At 39.6% G+C, this 13,357-nt stretch overlaps 2 protein-coding genes across 3 annotated transcripts in view; one reads left to right on the forward strand and one right to left on the reverse strand.

The window, feature by feature from the left end:
- Positions 1 to 2,332: 2,332 nt before the first annotated feature.
- tmem271 (transmembrane protein 271) lies at positions 2,333 to 3,830 on the forward strand. Its single transcript, XM_086084142.1, has one exon. The coding sequence runs from the start codon at positions 2,859 to 2,861 to the stop codon at positions 3,648 to 3,650; it is 792 nt and encodes a 263-aa protein (XP_085940268.1). The 5' UTR covers positions 2,333 to 2,858; the 3' UTR covers positions 3,651 to 3,830.
- A 7,583-nt stretch (positions 3,831 to 11,413) lies between these two features.
- Positions 11,414 to 13,357, reverse strand: part of pigg (phosphatidylinositol glycan anchor biosynthesis class G (EMM blood group)) — a 32,754-nt gene continuing 30,810 nt past the window's right edge. For both annotated transcript variants that reach the window (XM_086085790.1, XM_086085791.1), the window contains one exon: positions 11,414 to 13,206. In XM_086085790.1, coding sequence (XP_085941916.1) covers positions 12,984 to 13,206 — 223 coding nt within the window. In that variant the 3' untranslated portion in view covers positions 11,414 to 12,983. The remainder of the gene's footprint in view (positions 13,207 to 13,357) is intronic.

Below are 13,357 nucleotides of genomic sequence, written 5' to 3' on the forward strand. Positions count from 1 at the left end.
TATCTAGAAGCAGCAAAGCCTACACAATAAATTAAATTCAAGATCACAATTCGGTGGAAAAGCGCTATATAAATGAAGTAGCCTGCCATTTATTCATAGCCTTACAAATTAAGGCTATGAATAAAACCTTCGACTGGTTCAAAATAGGGATTAATTAATTAATCAATTAATCGAAATCCAATTTCAATTATTACACTCCACAATTACAAAATTAGCATAATCGTAAACAAAAATAAAAGACTACAGAGTTGTTTAAGTTGATATATTTGCACCTTTTTTATTTTAAAATGACAAATTTAATACATCTTGTTTGCTCCAAAAGGAACTTACATCATGATAGCGTTTCAAATAACTTTGTCTTAATATTTTTAAATGTTTAAACAGTATCTTGTTTTGTATCAAAAAATAATCATTTGAATAATTGTGATTTCAATTATTACCAAAATAATTGGGATTAGTTGTTAGCAGCTAATTGAACAGAGCAATCTGAGAAAATACAGCGATGATTCATAAAAATACAACAACAACAAAAGTGGACTCACGGTTGATCCTTGAGGAACACCTCAGCTGAGCTAATAAATCAAACTTTCAGCCTTTTAAAGAAACACGACTGGGGGCAAAGCTAGGACGTGCAACAAAGCTCACGACTTTTTGATGCCTTTTTAGAAACTTCTGGAGACTCGAGGGCTCTATAGCGTATTTGCAGCGTGACACAAATGTGGGCAGATCTTAATTTTCGTTTGCCAACTTGGCAGACAAGTCTCCGTCAAGATGGGTGGACCTGGCAGACTGACAATTTTACGCCGGCCAGGCCCTCAGACTCAAATGTTTGTCGACAAGCATTTAAAAAGTCAATTTTCTTTTAATACTGGGAGCTAATGTGATGAAATAAGGATCCATTACCAGCCGCGCAATCTGTCTAGGGTGTCCCCAGCCTCTAACTGTGATAGGCTCCTGCTCTGTATTTCCATTTTTTTTTTTTACTTTTCATCTGTAACCTCCAGTGGCAAGCAAACACACCCACTCTTTTTTTTTTTACCGACTTAAGGCTGCATGATCATCATTTCATTCTCACAGCAATGCGATGACTCATGCACATTGGTCTGGACAAAGTGGAACTCCTCCTGCCAATAATCTACCTCGTAATAACACGAGAATCCTCCTCACTTACATCTGTTCCACACAGGGAGGCTTTCTCCTACACACACAAATTGTTTTAATAAGGCCAAAGATGGCTAATTTGGATGGGAAGGATTCGCGTGGGCCAAGTTTGGATTCGGGCTTTGCATTTCAGCACCACGGACAGCGCTCTCAGAATCCATCTGACTAAGAACTTTGACCATTTTGGACATTTGATGCATAAGTGCAGAAACAAAGACATAATTCATGTATTATACTTGTTACCCCTCAGTAGCATAAAGCAGCTTGAAGCTTATTTTTAAGATTTGTTCACGATGACTCACTGCTGCTTGTTGAGGACCGAGTTAAGCATAGAGCTACTTTGCTATATCGCAGATTTTTATTTGGATCCATAACATAAGTCAATCGCTACATATAATGTAGCGCCATTGGAAATTAAAGTACATCAGATTATAAAGAACAGCATTTCAACAAAAATAAGCATTAATATTCACACTCGCGTGCATGAAGTATAATAAAACGAAACTTACGGCATTGCTGCTTGATAATTCAACGAGGATGGCAGTGGATTGCATTTCCATACGGCTGAGTGCGGACAAGCTTCGCGCGCAAACGGGAAGTACTTCACCGAAACCGGAAGTACGTTTAGCGATCATACTTTCCCTTAAGCATAAATAAAATTAGTAATTATATATTAGTAATTATCCATCCAAACATTTAGTAAACCTTTTTAATGGCAAATAATTTTAACATTATTAAACAAAAAAACGACCTCTACTTTGGCAGATCACCCACAAAAAGTGAGGGAACACCGTGCTGCCACCATAAAGGGCTTGTATGCGTCTCAATATTTTCCTTGCAAGTCATAGCAAAGTGGTAAAAAACAAACACACACACACACAGAATAAAGGCTTGTACCTAAAAAAAAAAAAAACATTCCCTAAAAAACCCTGAATATTTGTTTTGCTGGATTCAAAAAATAAACTTTTTTTTTCTTCTTCTTTTTTTTCTATGAATAAAATTAATTTTATGAACAAATGGGAGAAAAAAATCTGTGTGTGTGGCCCCGGGAGGAGCTTGATTCTGTGTCTGGTCCAACATTTTGACAATTTTCAGTATGAGAGTGCTTTGACAATAAAAACTAAATTTATTTTAAGGCTTTTAACACAACTCTATACATAATATTTCATATTAAGAATACTTTCTGTGACGTAGAGGGTTGGTACTGTTGCACAATTATAACAAAATGCAACATATGACACATTTCAATCGAGCACGTTATTTACCTCCACCCAAACAGACTCAACAGAGAAATTTTGGACCTGTGGCAGGTTTGCAAAATTGATGCACGCGCGCACACACACGCGCGCGCACCGCACCCCCGCAGCCAGACCACTCCGATGAAGCAAAAGGGTTCAACTTTGCGGGGATAAGCGTGATCAATGCTCGCCAATGGATTATCGACGGGGCGCTAAGTGCAAAGCGGGGCATGCCTTCCTGGCATGAATTAACATTTCAACAATTCCCGTAAAGCGTCGGGAATGCAGAGAGACGCCACATCGGCGCGGACCTCCGCCGCTGCCGCCGCCTCCGAACCGGCCGAGGACAAGAACCGGCCGACGATGACCGCCGGCGACCGGGGCGCTCCCGGACCAGACGGAGGATGAAGACGGCTGCCGGCGGAGAGGGATCGAGAGCGGCAGCGCAGGTGGAATATAATGAAGTTGAGTGGCAAAGGACTGTGCGCCGTCCTGTCCAGCACCCTCCTCTTCGCGTGCGCCCTCAGCGAACTTGTGCTCGGATTAAGATGCGTCTCGCTGGGCTCCAGCGTCAGAGAACATTTCCACCTCGGCGCCGCGGCCGGAGCGTTTTACTCCGGGCTGCTCCTCGGATGCGGCCAGGTCCTCCTGGGCGTCGCGCTGCTCTGCTGCACGGGGAAGCCGCGCAGCCGGAATTTGGTCCTCCTAGGGGTTGTGGTCTTCCTGCTCGGGGTCCTCACCGCCTTCTCCGGAGCCGTGGTGGACGGGGACACCGCTTCCCTGGTGGAGAAGAAATATTCCCACTACTGTGTCCACTCGGGCCAGGTGAGCCGCGCCTGCGAGCAGCTGAGGGAGTACCAGAGGAGTTTGGTCATCTCCACGGTGCTCAGCACGCTCGAGTGCCTCCTGGGGCTCGTCAACCTGGTGCTCATCCAGAGGTACAAAGCGGCGCAGTTCTCCAGGAGCAGGCAGGTTCAGAGGCACAGCTCCGGGCCCATTATCTTCAACGAGGAACGGGACTGCTCCTCGGCGGACTTCCAGCCGGTGTCTTATATCAATTTAGCCGTTTTGAACGTGTTGGACGAGAGCGGCGCGGAAGGCCAGCGCGGGGGGCACCCGTCCATCGAGCTGCCGGGGTACTCGCCCGCAGACCCGGAACTCAACCACTGCTTCCCCTTCTCATACCCGCTCCCCAGTGAACTACCGCCGGCTTATGAGGACATCTTCCCCGCGGAGGCACGCGACACATAGCCGACCGCTGCGGGACATTTTCTTCCAGCTGCCCGCTTCACTTTCCGTTAACATTACAGTCGCACTAATGAGGAGCAACAGGCTGACATAATGCGGGCACGTTACAGCAGCTTGCAGTAAAACTAAAGTTTGTGTTTGAATATTTGCTGTTCAGATTTATACTTGTGAATAAAAAGTGTATTTAACCTCACGTCTTGCACGCTTAACTTTGCCAAAACACAATATTGGGATCTTTCTTTTTAAAATTTTGGATTTCTAACCGGCAGCACCGTGTTGCTGTCGAGTGAAAATTACATCACAGTTGCTTAGTGGTAACGGCCAATCGCGGCCCAGTTTCAGAAAACAGGTGAGCCGTGATTGGTCGTTAACTGAGCCCTGAGGAACTGTGATGTCATTTTAAGTCGACAGCAAGTGACAAAATGGCCGTCCCATGAGATAGATAAAAATGGTTGGAGTGTCGCTCAACTTATATTTCCCAATCACAATATTAATCAATAATTAATTACCCTTTAAGTAAAATACAAAACAGTAAAAAAATAATTGTGAAAATAACACCCAGACGTGTAGACTGACCAGTAACGAATTACGCTCTTTATCTTGACTTGACGCATTTGAAAAGGGGTGTGTAGACTTCTTATAACTATTCTTCAAGTCCAATACAAAGGCTTGTGATTCTTTCAAAATTAAGAATTCTTTAGGTGCTTTGACAGGGAATTTACAAGCCATAATACTCATCCTTTAACAGTGCAACGGCGTGCTTGCTAGACAGATGAATGCTGGATACAACAAAGAAATGTAAGAAACATCTGTTCTTCTCACTGTAAAAAAAAAAAGACAGTTCCACCTCAGGAATTGTCTTAACAACTCACCAGATGATAAAAGGGCTCCTTGGAGAGAGAATCCAGGGGAAGCACGCCGGAAGATGCTGATAACGTGGAAAAGACAAGTGTGTGTTTAGGCCCTTTTCGCAACAAAAGGACACACAAATGAGCAGCTGTCAGCGGGAACTTTTCACTTGGGACGCCTGTGTTCACCGTTTTTGTTGATATTGATCCATTATTGATAAGTGCAATTCTTAATACACTTCTTAATTTTTTAAAAAGGTTTTGAACTACCCTTGCTAACAAATCATACACTCTAAAAACAGTTGGGTCAAAAATAATCCAACTAAGGGTCAAAAATGGACGGATCCTCTAGTTGGGTCGATTTGACCCAACTTTGAGTCAAGAAATGGGTCTTTTAGTGTAAAACAACTCATAAAAATTGGTCAGATCCTTTACTTGGGTCAAAAAATTGGGTCATTTTGTATAAAACAACCCATAAAGTTGGGTCAAATTGACCCATAAAGTGGATCGGTCCATTTTTTAATCCATAATTGGGTTACTTTTGACCCAACTGTTTTTAGAGTGTATTTTTGCCAAACTAACAGATTTCATTTATCGTGCCCGAAAACGTACAGTACATTATAAAATAAAGCTCCGGGACTTGTTTTCTGAAGGCAAAAAGAAGAAGAAGCAGGATTACTAAGTATTCCAGAAACCTGTAAACTATGGACTAAAAGTGAAAATAAAAACCAATATAAAAAAATAATTAAAAAATTAAATACAAATGTATTTATTTATGTACGAATATATATATTGTTGTTTTTTATTCCATTTATATATTTTTTAATTAAATTTTAATTAAATACAAATGTATTTATTTATGTATATATTTTTGTTGTTGTTTTTATTTCCAATTATATTTATTTTTGGGGATTTAATTTTGGAATTATATTTTTTTATATCAGTTTTTCTTTTCACTTTTAGTCATCTATTTTGAATGTTGGTAGTTTTGGTCCTCCATAGTAAGTAAGCTACAGCAAAAACTAGGCTGAGTTTGAAATACTTCCTGTTTTCACTCTTCTTCTTCTTCTTTCACATTTACACCATTTCATTAACACATGCCTATTTTATTTTGAAAAATGGGCTCATTTTTCATGTGTTCTGGCACTTTATGAGACTCATATTTTTTTCAGGCCACAAAGAAGGAAAATACTATTATTGACTTTCAACAAAAAGTCTTTAAAAAAAACATTTTCATTTTCATTCTCTTAATTGAATAAATGGCAAACAAGATGTCCTCGAAACATTTTGCCTCTTATCCGAGCAGGCTTCATCACTTCATGCAAAGATGGCGTGGTTAGGAATGTAACAACATGTGTTGTTTGGATTTAATTTCATCACTACAGCCCGTCTATTTGCGTTTAAATATTCATGTGATCCAATTCTGCCTCCAAAATACAACACACTGCTTTCCTTTATCTGAATTTCCAGCACGCAATTATGACAACTGTGCGCTATAGATTAACTGTTATACAGTGCCAATGTGATTTCATTGGGAGCCTTTAAGCCTAGAAGAGAATATTGAGCGTACTCGATCAACCGATTTATTATTTCCAGCTCCAAGAGAGTGAGCATGCTTTATTTGCGAAGTCAAATTTGGCCGCACAAAGTTGGAGCACACAATTAAAGTAGTCCTTGAGCGTCGCTACACACCCTCCCGGGCACCAATTGATAAAGTACAAGATTGATAAAGTGAATTTGTCATTACTTAGCCGAGCAGCTGCTGAGATTTTGTTGCGAATTTCACTGTAAAAGTTAGCGCTCACACACATACTCGCAGTCCATTATCATAAAATCAGTGTTCTCCGGGCCCGAGAGGCTATTCTCCGCGTGAGGGAGCTTTACTTGGATTGTGGAGCCGCATTAGCGTAATGAGCCTCTAGCTGTGGTCACACAAGGTAGCAAATCGCTGACTTGCATCTCCCGACGTCCTCGCTTTGAGGCGTCTGAGGAGCGTCTCCGCGCAAGTGCTGGCGCTGCAAGAAATTGGGAAGAATGATGGATGTCGATATGTTGAGCGCCACCGAGGGTTGATCCGGGAGACACGTTGTGTGTAATCACGAAATGCGGTGCTGAGACATGATTATCGCTTTTCAGATGTATATAATGTTTATCACCGAGGAGGAATTTGTTCTGTATGATTCTGAGAAGTGCTGACAAAAATGGGTATTTAATAACTCTCAAAATTGAGCGAACCTATCTCGAGGGCAACATTTTTGGTTACAACACTTGTACTGGATCTTAGATCAGAGCCAATATTTTGAGTGTCTATCGAGGAGGGTGGGGTGGGGGGGTGGGGGGCTTATACTTGAGGAACCAAAATCAATATCCCTAAAAGCCTTTCATCAGACATGCATCCATTTGTGTGCCATACTGCTGCAACGTGAAGAGAGCTTCAGTGGTTTTTAAAAGCCAAACAATGGGCTATTGCTGATCAAAATGGATTTTATTGCTGATGTACAAGCTTCAACCTGCATTTTTATTATTTTAATTTTTTATGAGTAAGCATCTATTGGGGGAACGCTGACGTTTTGGATTTGGGAGTTGCTTTGAGTGAGGTTCAAAACCATTTTGCACTTAGGCTATGCATTGAACCACTAAAGCGGGGAACACAGATATGGCTAGGTCTAGTATTTCAAAAATATTTTACCTGGTTCAGATTGGTCTAGACAGGGTTCAATCTCAAAATGGAGAACATCAGGGATTACGTTCCAGACCACTCCTGCAAGTAAAATTCGGAATATAAAAATACAGTTTAAATACATGATGCTACTAAGACAGCGCGTTTCATTTTTCACTTCCTGCTCCTTACTAACCTCTTCTCCAAGCTAATGAGGGGTTTTACACAAACATACTCAAGTATGTGCGCGCGCGCAGAATACTCAACCAACAATGGAATGCTTCATTTATCACTTCTATTGCTGTGAGTCCATCTGTCCTGTGGGCTTATATGCAAGGCCTAGCAGCTTCCAAATTATTTATGAGTATTGTCCTAACTTTACCTCTAGAAGACTTAAACCAGCTGTCTGCAGTAGAGCACACAGTCAGGAAAAAACAGTACTACAGGTGTCCATTTTTGTCCTGTAAGAATTTATTGTTGACATAAAAACATCCCGGTCAGTTCCGTTGAATCGCTCCCTGTTGAAAGAATCTCCGTAAACTTGAATGACTCAAAAAATGCCACAAAAATCGATCATGCCCAGGGTTATTATAGTTTTAGAAGTTAGTTTGGATTTTGTTTTAAGTATGCTTTTTGTTTTTTTAAGTTAGTTTTAGTTTTCAGGGTGGCTCTGTTAGTTTTGATTAGTTTTAGTTATTTAAAAACAATGCTTAGTTTTAGTTACAGTATTAGTTTTTTTTTAAAAAGTTATTACTTGTGCGCAATATTTAAAAAACACGATGGTAAAATGAAAAAAGTAACGCATTTCTTACCTTAAATGGGAAAACCAGGCAAGCGGAATTGTCGCCTAGGAGTGACGTCATCTGAAGGTGCTTTTCTATTGGCTGCTGCTAGATGACGTGTGACACACTTTCAAACATCCTTATTCTGGTTAATATAAAAATAAATCTACTAAAAATCACATTCAAAATAATCCCCAAAAGGCCCATGCATTAAATTAATTACCAAAGATGAAAACTCAGGACATTTTCGCTATAATTATAGTTTTAGTTAGTTTTGTACACGTAAAATTTAGTTTCAGTTAGTTTTCGTTTCTTAAAAAGCGTTTTCATTTGATTTTGTTTACTAAATTGTTTTTTGAATTTTAGTCTTTAGTTTTTTTCGTTAGTTTTTGTTAACTAAAATAACCTTGATCATGCATCTCAATGTTCTTCTTTGAAATTAAAAAGGTGATATACTGCCATCTAGCTGCGAACAGTGTTATTTCTAGCTCCTCCTGTTTTCATTCTACTTCTTTCAAATTGACGCCATCTCAAATGAATGTTGCGCCGTCTAAAAGCTAGACATGTAGCCCCTTTTCCTGAGAGTGTAGTGAAAACACGAGTTAAATTTGAACCCATCACCACATGATTTCATTGCAAAATAACATACTGTATACATAAATGTATGCAGGCAGCAAGTTTGCAAGCAGACAATATTCACTTTCTTGGAACGAAACGTGAGCCAAGGATGCAGTGCGGGGAGGAAGGAGGGAAGCACTGGCACAGTCTTGCGGCCCCACCGGTGAATTGGGCGCTCATCAGCAGCGTGTGCAGTGGAGCCAGCTGGAAACTTGTAATAACCTCTCTGGCTCGCCGCCATCCGCCACTTAACAGACAACTCCTGGAGCATCAAGAGTGCGGCTGAGGTAAGGTCGGGCTCACAGGAAAAAACTCGCAACTCTGCACAACTTCACTTCCAGACATATGGTCAATAAGGAAATTTGTGAGTAAATTGAGACGAGATAATCATTTCAGATACTTAAATGCAGCCTCTACTTTCGCCTTGCTCGTTCACAACCGGCGATTGGCTAATGCGGCTTCGGTTCGAGCTTACGTTCAGTGTACGGGCCCACTGATTAATTGGGCGATTATTGGCTTTCAAACAATGGCCAAAACAATTGGCCGATTATTTTTCCCTTAGAACGTTATCGAAGAAAGCCAAAGTTTCCGACGCTGTGAAAGTACCCTGAATGCACCATTTTGCTTGCGTAGCATTAGCACCTAGCAAGTGTGTAACATGTGTTATTCCGTTGTCCCTAAGCGTCCTTTAAGCTGTTTAATGACACCCCAGTTGGAGTTAATTTTAAAACTAAACACACAACGTTAAGAATTACATCCACTGTATATTTAAGTACAAAACATGCTTCGTTTTTAAAACTTCCCTAGCCTAGCGCTAATGCTAAAAGTGATGGGAGGATGCCATTCAAATACTAACAGGAAGTTCGCATCAACTTCGGGAGTGTTTTTTTCTTAAAATAACGAATATCCCCTTACAAATATTGTGGTAACACATACCCATAGATGAGATAACACTATGCAAAGGCACAAATTGTTCCCAATTTGTGAAAAACGAGTGATTTTAATAGAATTCAATAGCAACTTCCTTCCGTACTCACTTTAACTGTGTACGACATGGATGCACGGCACCACACTGCCCCCAAGAGGCCAAAACGCACAGGAACAATCAGTAATTGTTTTTTTCAGTTGCTATTATTTTAGTTTATTCTATTCTTATTTCACTTTCTTATTGTTTTATTTTGTCATTGTCCTTTCAAGTTGTATTAAAAGTTGCTATTTCAAGGATTCAAGACTGGATGCAAACATCCAAGGATTTGTTGTTGTTGTCTTAAGACACATTTCCACATGACATGGCACGAAATACAATCCTCGAGGTCCCAGGTTAGCCTGGTAAACCCCAAGACTTGTGAAAATAACACAAGATAAAAATATATAAAAGAAAAGGTTAATGGTTTGCAGCAGTTGTAAACTAGTAAGGATGGCTTTATTATTGACACATACATTTATGCATTATATATATTTTTAAATAATCGGCAGATTATTTGGTAATCTGTATTTTTTTTCTGACAAAAATTGGTATCGGCCCCAAAAAAAAAAGCATATCGGTCGGGCCGTAGTCCAGTGATTATGTAGCAGGTTTGAGTGGCAAAAAGAAGCAGAAAGGTTCATCAGTTAGAAGCAGAGGGAACACCTCGCAAACTCCTCGGAGAGGCTGAGTGATTATTCTGGTCTGTGAGAGGTCATTAAACTTCATTATCTGCTGGCAGGCTAACACCTCCGCAGGCAGCCCGGTCAAAGAGCTACTCCATTTTGTTTTCCTTAAACGGTTTTGGAAAGTGGCTCTGAATAGGAAGGGAAGCATGGTAGAAACGTGACAAATATTGAAAGGAATACCAGCAATAAAAATGTATTTTCCTTTGGTGCCATTTATCTCATTCATTTGCAGCCATTTTCACTGAAGCAACCCCCTTCGCTCCCGGCTGTTTTACTGGAGTTTGACTGATTTTGCAAGGCCCACAGAATATTGTGTTCTATTGCTGGTTGATCTTATACTCTGCTGTCACCTGCTGGCCGTTTTTTATAATAATTATCATTGCTTTAAGCGTTCTCTTCAGTTCAGAGGCTACATCAAAGCCTTTTGTATGCTCCAGCATAAAAAAAAAAAAAAAAAAAAACGTATAAATACGCTTTTGGGACCATGACTATTTAAAATAGAACGTTTTTAATATGTTCTTTGGGAGCAAAAGAGTTAAAGTGGACATCAAGCTTAAACATTTCTTGTCAATAATGTTTATGTGACCTTACTAGTCTAAACATGACATGACACATTGAAGCAAAATTCAGCCGTTTTGATCCATCTCAAGGGGCGGCCATTTTGTCACTTGCTGTCGACTGAAGATGACATCACAGTTGCTCAGGGCTCAGGCAACGACCAATCAGAGCTCATCTGTTTTTCTGAAGCTGCGCTTAGGACTCCCCCTCATTTGAATAACATTTCGTCCTGGCAGTATGCCAAAATTCAAAATAAATAAATGACTAAAAGTGAAAATAAAAAAGGATATTAAAAAAATTAAATGCAAGTGTGTGTGTATATATGTATGTTTTTATTTCCATTTATACATATATATATATATATATATATATATATTTATTTATATATATTTATTTATTTTTAATTTTTGAATTATTTTTTTATATCCGTTTTTATTCTCACTTTGTCATTTATTTATTTTTAATTTTGGCAATTTTGATCCTCCATAGAAAAGTGGACAAGAAGTTGATAAATCAGGAAGAAAATTTGTGAGCTATTTTGCAGTTGCTTAATTTACTAGGTTACTAATCACTGACAAGGCACATAGAAATAAATTGACATTAGGTAATTTTTTCTTGTTGAGAGTTGCCAACAACAGTCACATGGTCTCAATTTCTGGAAGGTCATTTATTATATGATCAAGAACATACATAACGCAACAATTTGTTCAAATATATTTCTGATAAACAGCCACCTGCCACATTTCATTAGACATTTGATTCAGAACTTAAAAATGACAACAACAAAAACACAGTAGGTTGCATAGTTACAACAAAATACATGAACAAGCCATAACATTTGGACCATTTGTTCAAAACGGGTTTCACTCCGCAGAAAGCTACAACCAGTAAAATTAAATAACATTTTAAATGATTTCCCCTTCGCCTTCTAAGATGATCAGTGAAATTCCGTTTTTCATTGACTACAGTTGCTGTAACAAGAGAAGGAAAAAAATCTGAATTTACAGCCAGCACTGTGGCTCCATGCGTATGAATTTTGCAGCCAGCGCCGGTGGCGACTTGGGAGGTGTCAGTAATCTTGGCCTCAGGTGAGAAAGTGTTGCAAGGCAGCCAGACTCATCTTAGCTGAGTGACAAGTTCGGAGGCGGCACATGCGCTTCATCTTTGTCCCCCAGCGGTGTCAGCTTGCACAATCTTTCACTCATTTTGTTGGAATCAATATCAGTAGGTGTGTAATCCTCTAACGGTTGTGTTTGCAAATACCAAAACATTTTTGTGGCTTATCATAAAATCTGCTCTTACCTATTCAAATCTATTACATCATACTTTGATGGTCAGAACAGAGTTTTAATAGCAGCCAACTGCAATTTCTATCCTCAATAGTGTGATTAGTGTGAACAACAGTGTGATTTATGTTAAAAGTCAAAGCTGGAAATTATTATATGTTATTGTGATTTTTATTCTCCACACTTTTTTGCCGTGTAACAACTTCCACATAATACTTCCGATTTACACTGTTCAAATTTCAACTGGCTTCAAAAATTCACACCTCCTAGGGTGTATATCGTCTGAATCAATTTTAATGTTAAATATCAACTTTAACCCCATTCAATTTCCATGGGACAGACATTGAAATTGCACTTAGTCTAGTTCAAATTGTTCATTAGATTGCGCAAGTAGTGATAACATTGTGACTGGTCCATGTACAATATGTATTTGTAGTTCAGGCCTGAGAACTAAAGAAATTCACACAACTGTCAAAAAAAAACTGAAAGATGTTGCATTTAAAGGATTTGGAATAAATAAAAAAATCATCACAAAAAGTACAATAGGATTCATTCATAGCCTATCTCCATACCGGCATATCAAAAATTATGTATAGTTGATTAGAACCTTTTGGACTTTGCTAGTTACCAGTGAATTTCCTCAAAATTGCTCAATAAGGTCAAATGTACAATTATTGATTATATTTATTGCAAAATATAATAAATTGAGTAAAAAAAAAGAAAAGAAGATCATCATGTTGTACAATAACTTCAAATAATATGTGTCGTTTCTCTACCCCCCTTTTGGGTCTAATGAGCCAAACTTTCAAAAAACATCAAATGTTGTCCTGTAAAGCTTGGCAACCTTTCCGGGGATTCCCTGAGATCTTACAATCTTCAAGACAATAAATAATCGGACTTATGCAAACTCTCTTACTTGCCAAGAAGCCGGCCTAAGCTGCGGCGGAGGTGCGGCTTTGCTCCACGGTGTTGAAGATGAGACAGATGCCGGCGGTGAGCAGCAGCTGCATGGCCTCGTACAGTAATTTGGGAGAGAAGACGCTCCAGATGAACAAATTGTAGCGCAGGCCCGTCACCAGAACGATGTAAGCTACTGTCGGCACGGACCTAAACAGAGCCAAACAGTAACAACCGTGGCCCACCACGACAGGGCTCCTGCGGAGGGAAAATGCATCATCAGACGAGGGAACGCTGAAGGCAACAGAAAGAAAATGGCCAAACGCTACTGTTTTGGAAATTTACCATTTGTTTTTAGACTTTGTGACGCAGCATGTGGCACATTAGGTTAGTCTTCTAATCGATGTAC

The sequence above is a fragment of the Leptonotus elevatus genome, chromosome 9 (genome assembly GCF_054856555.1).
Source record: "Leptonotus elevatus isolate MCC_2025b chromosome 9, RoL_Lele_1.0, whole genome shotgun sequence".
Taxonomy (NCBI): Eukaryota; Metazoa; Chordata; class Actinopteri; order Syngnathiformes; family Syngnathidae; genus Leptonotus; species Leptonotus elevatus.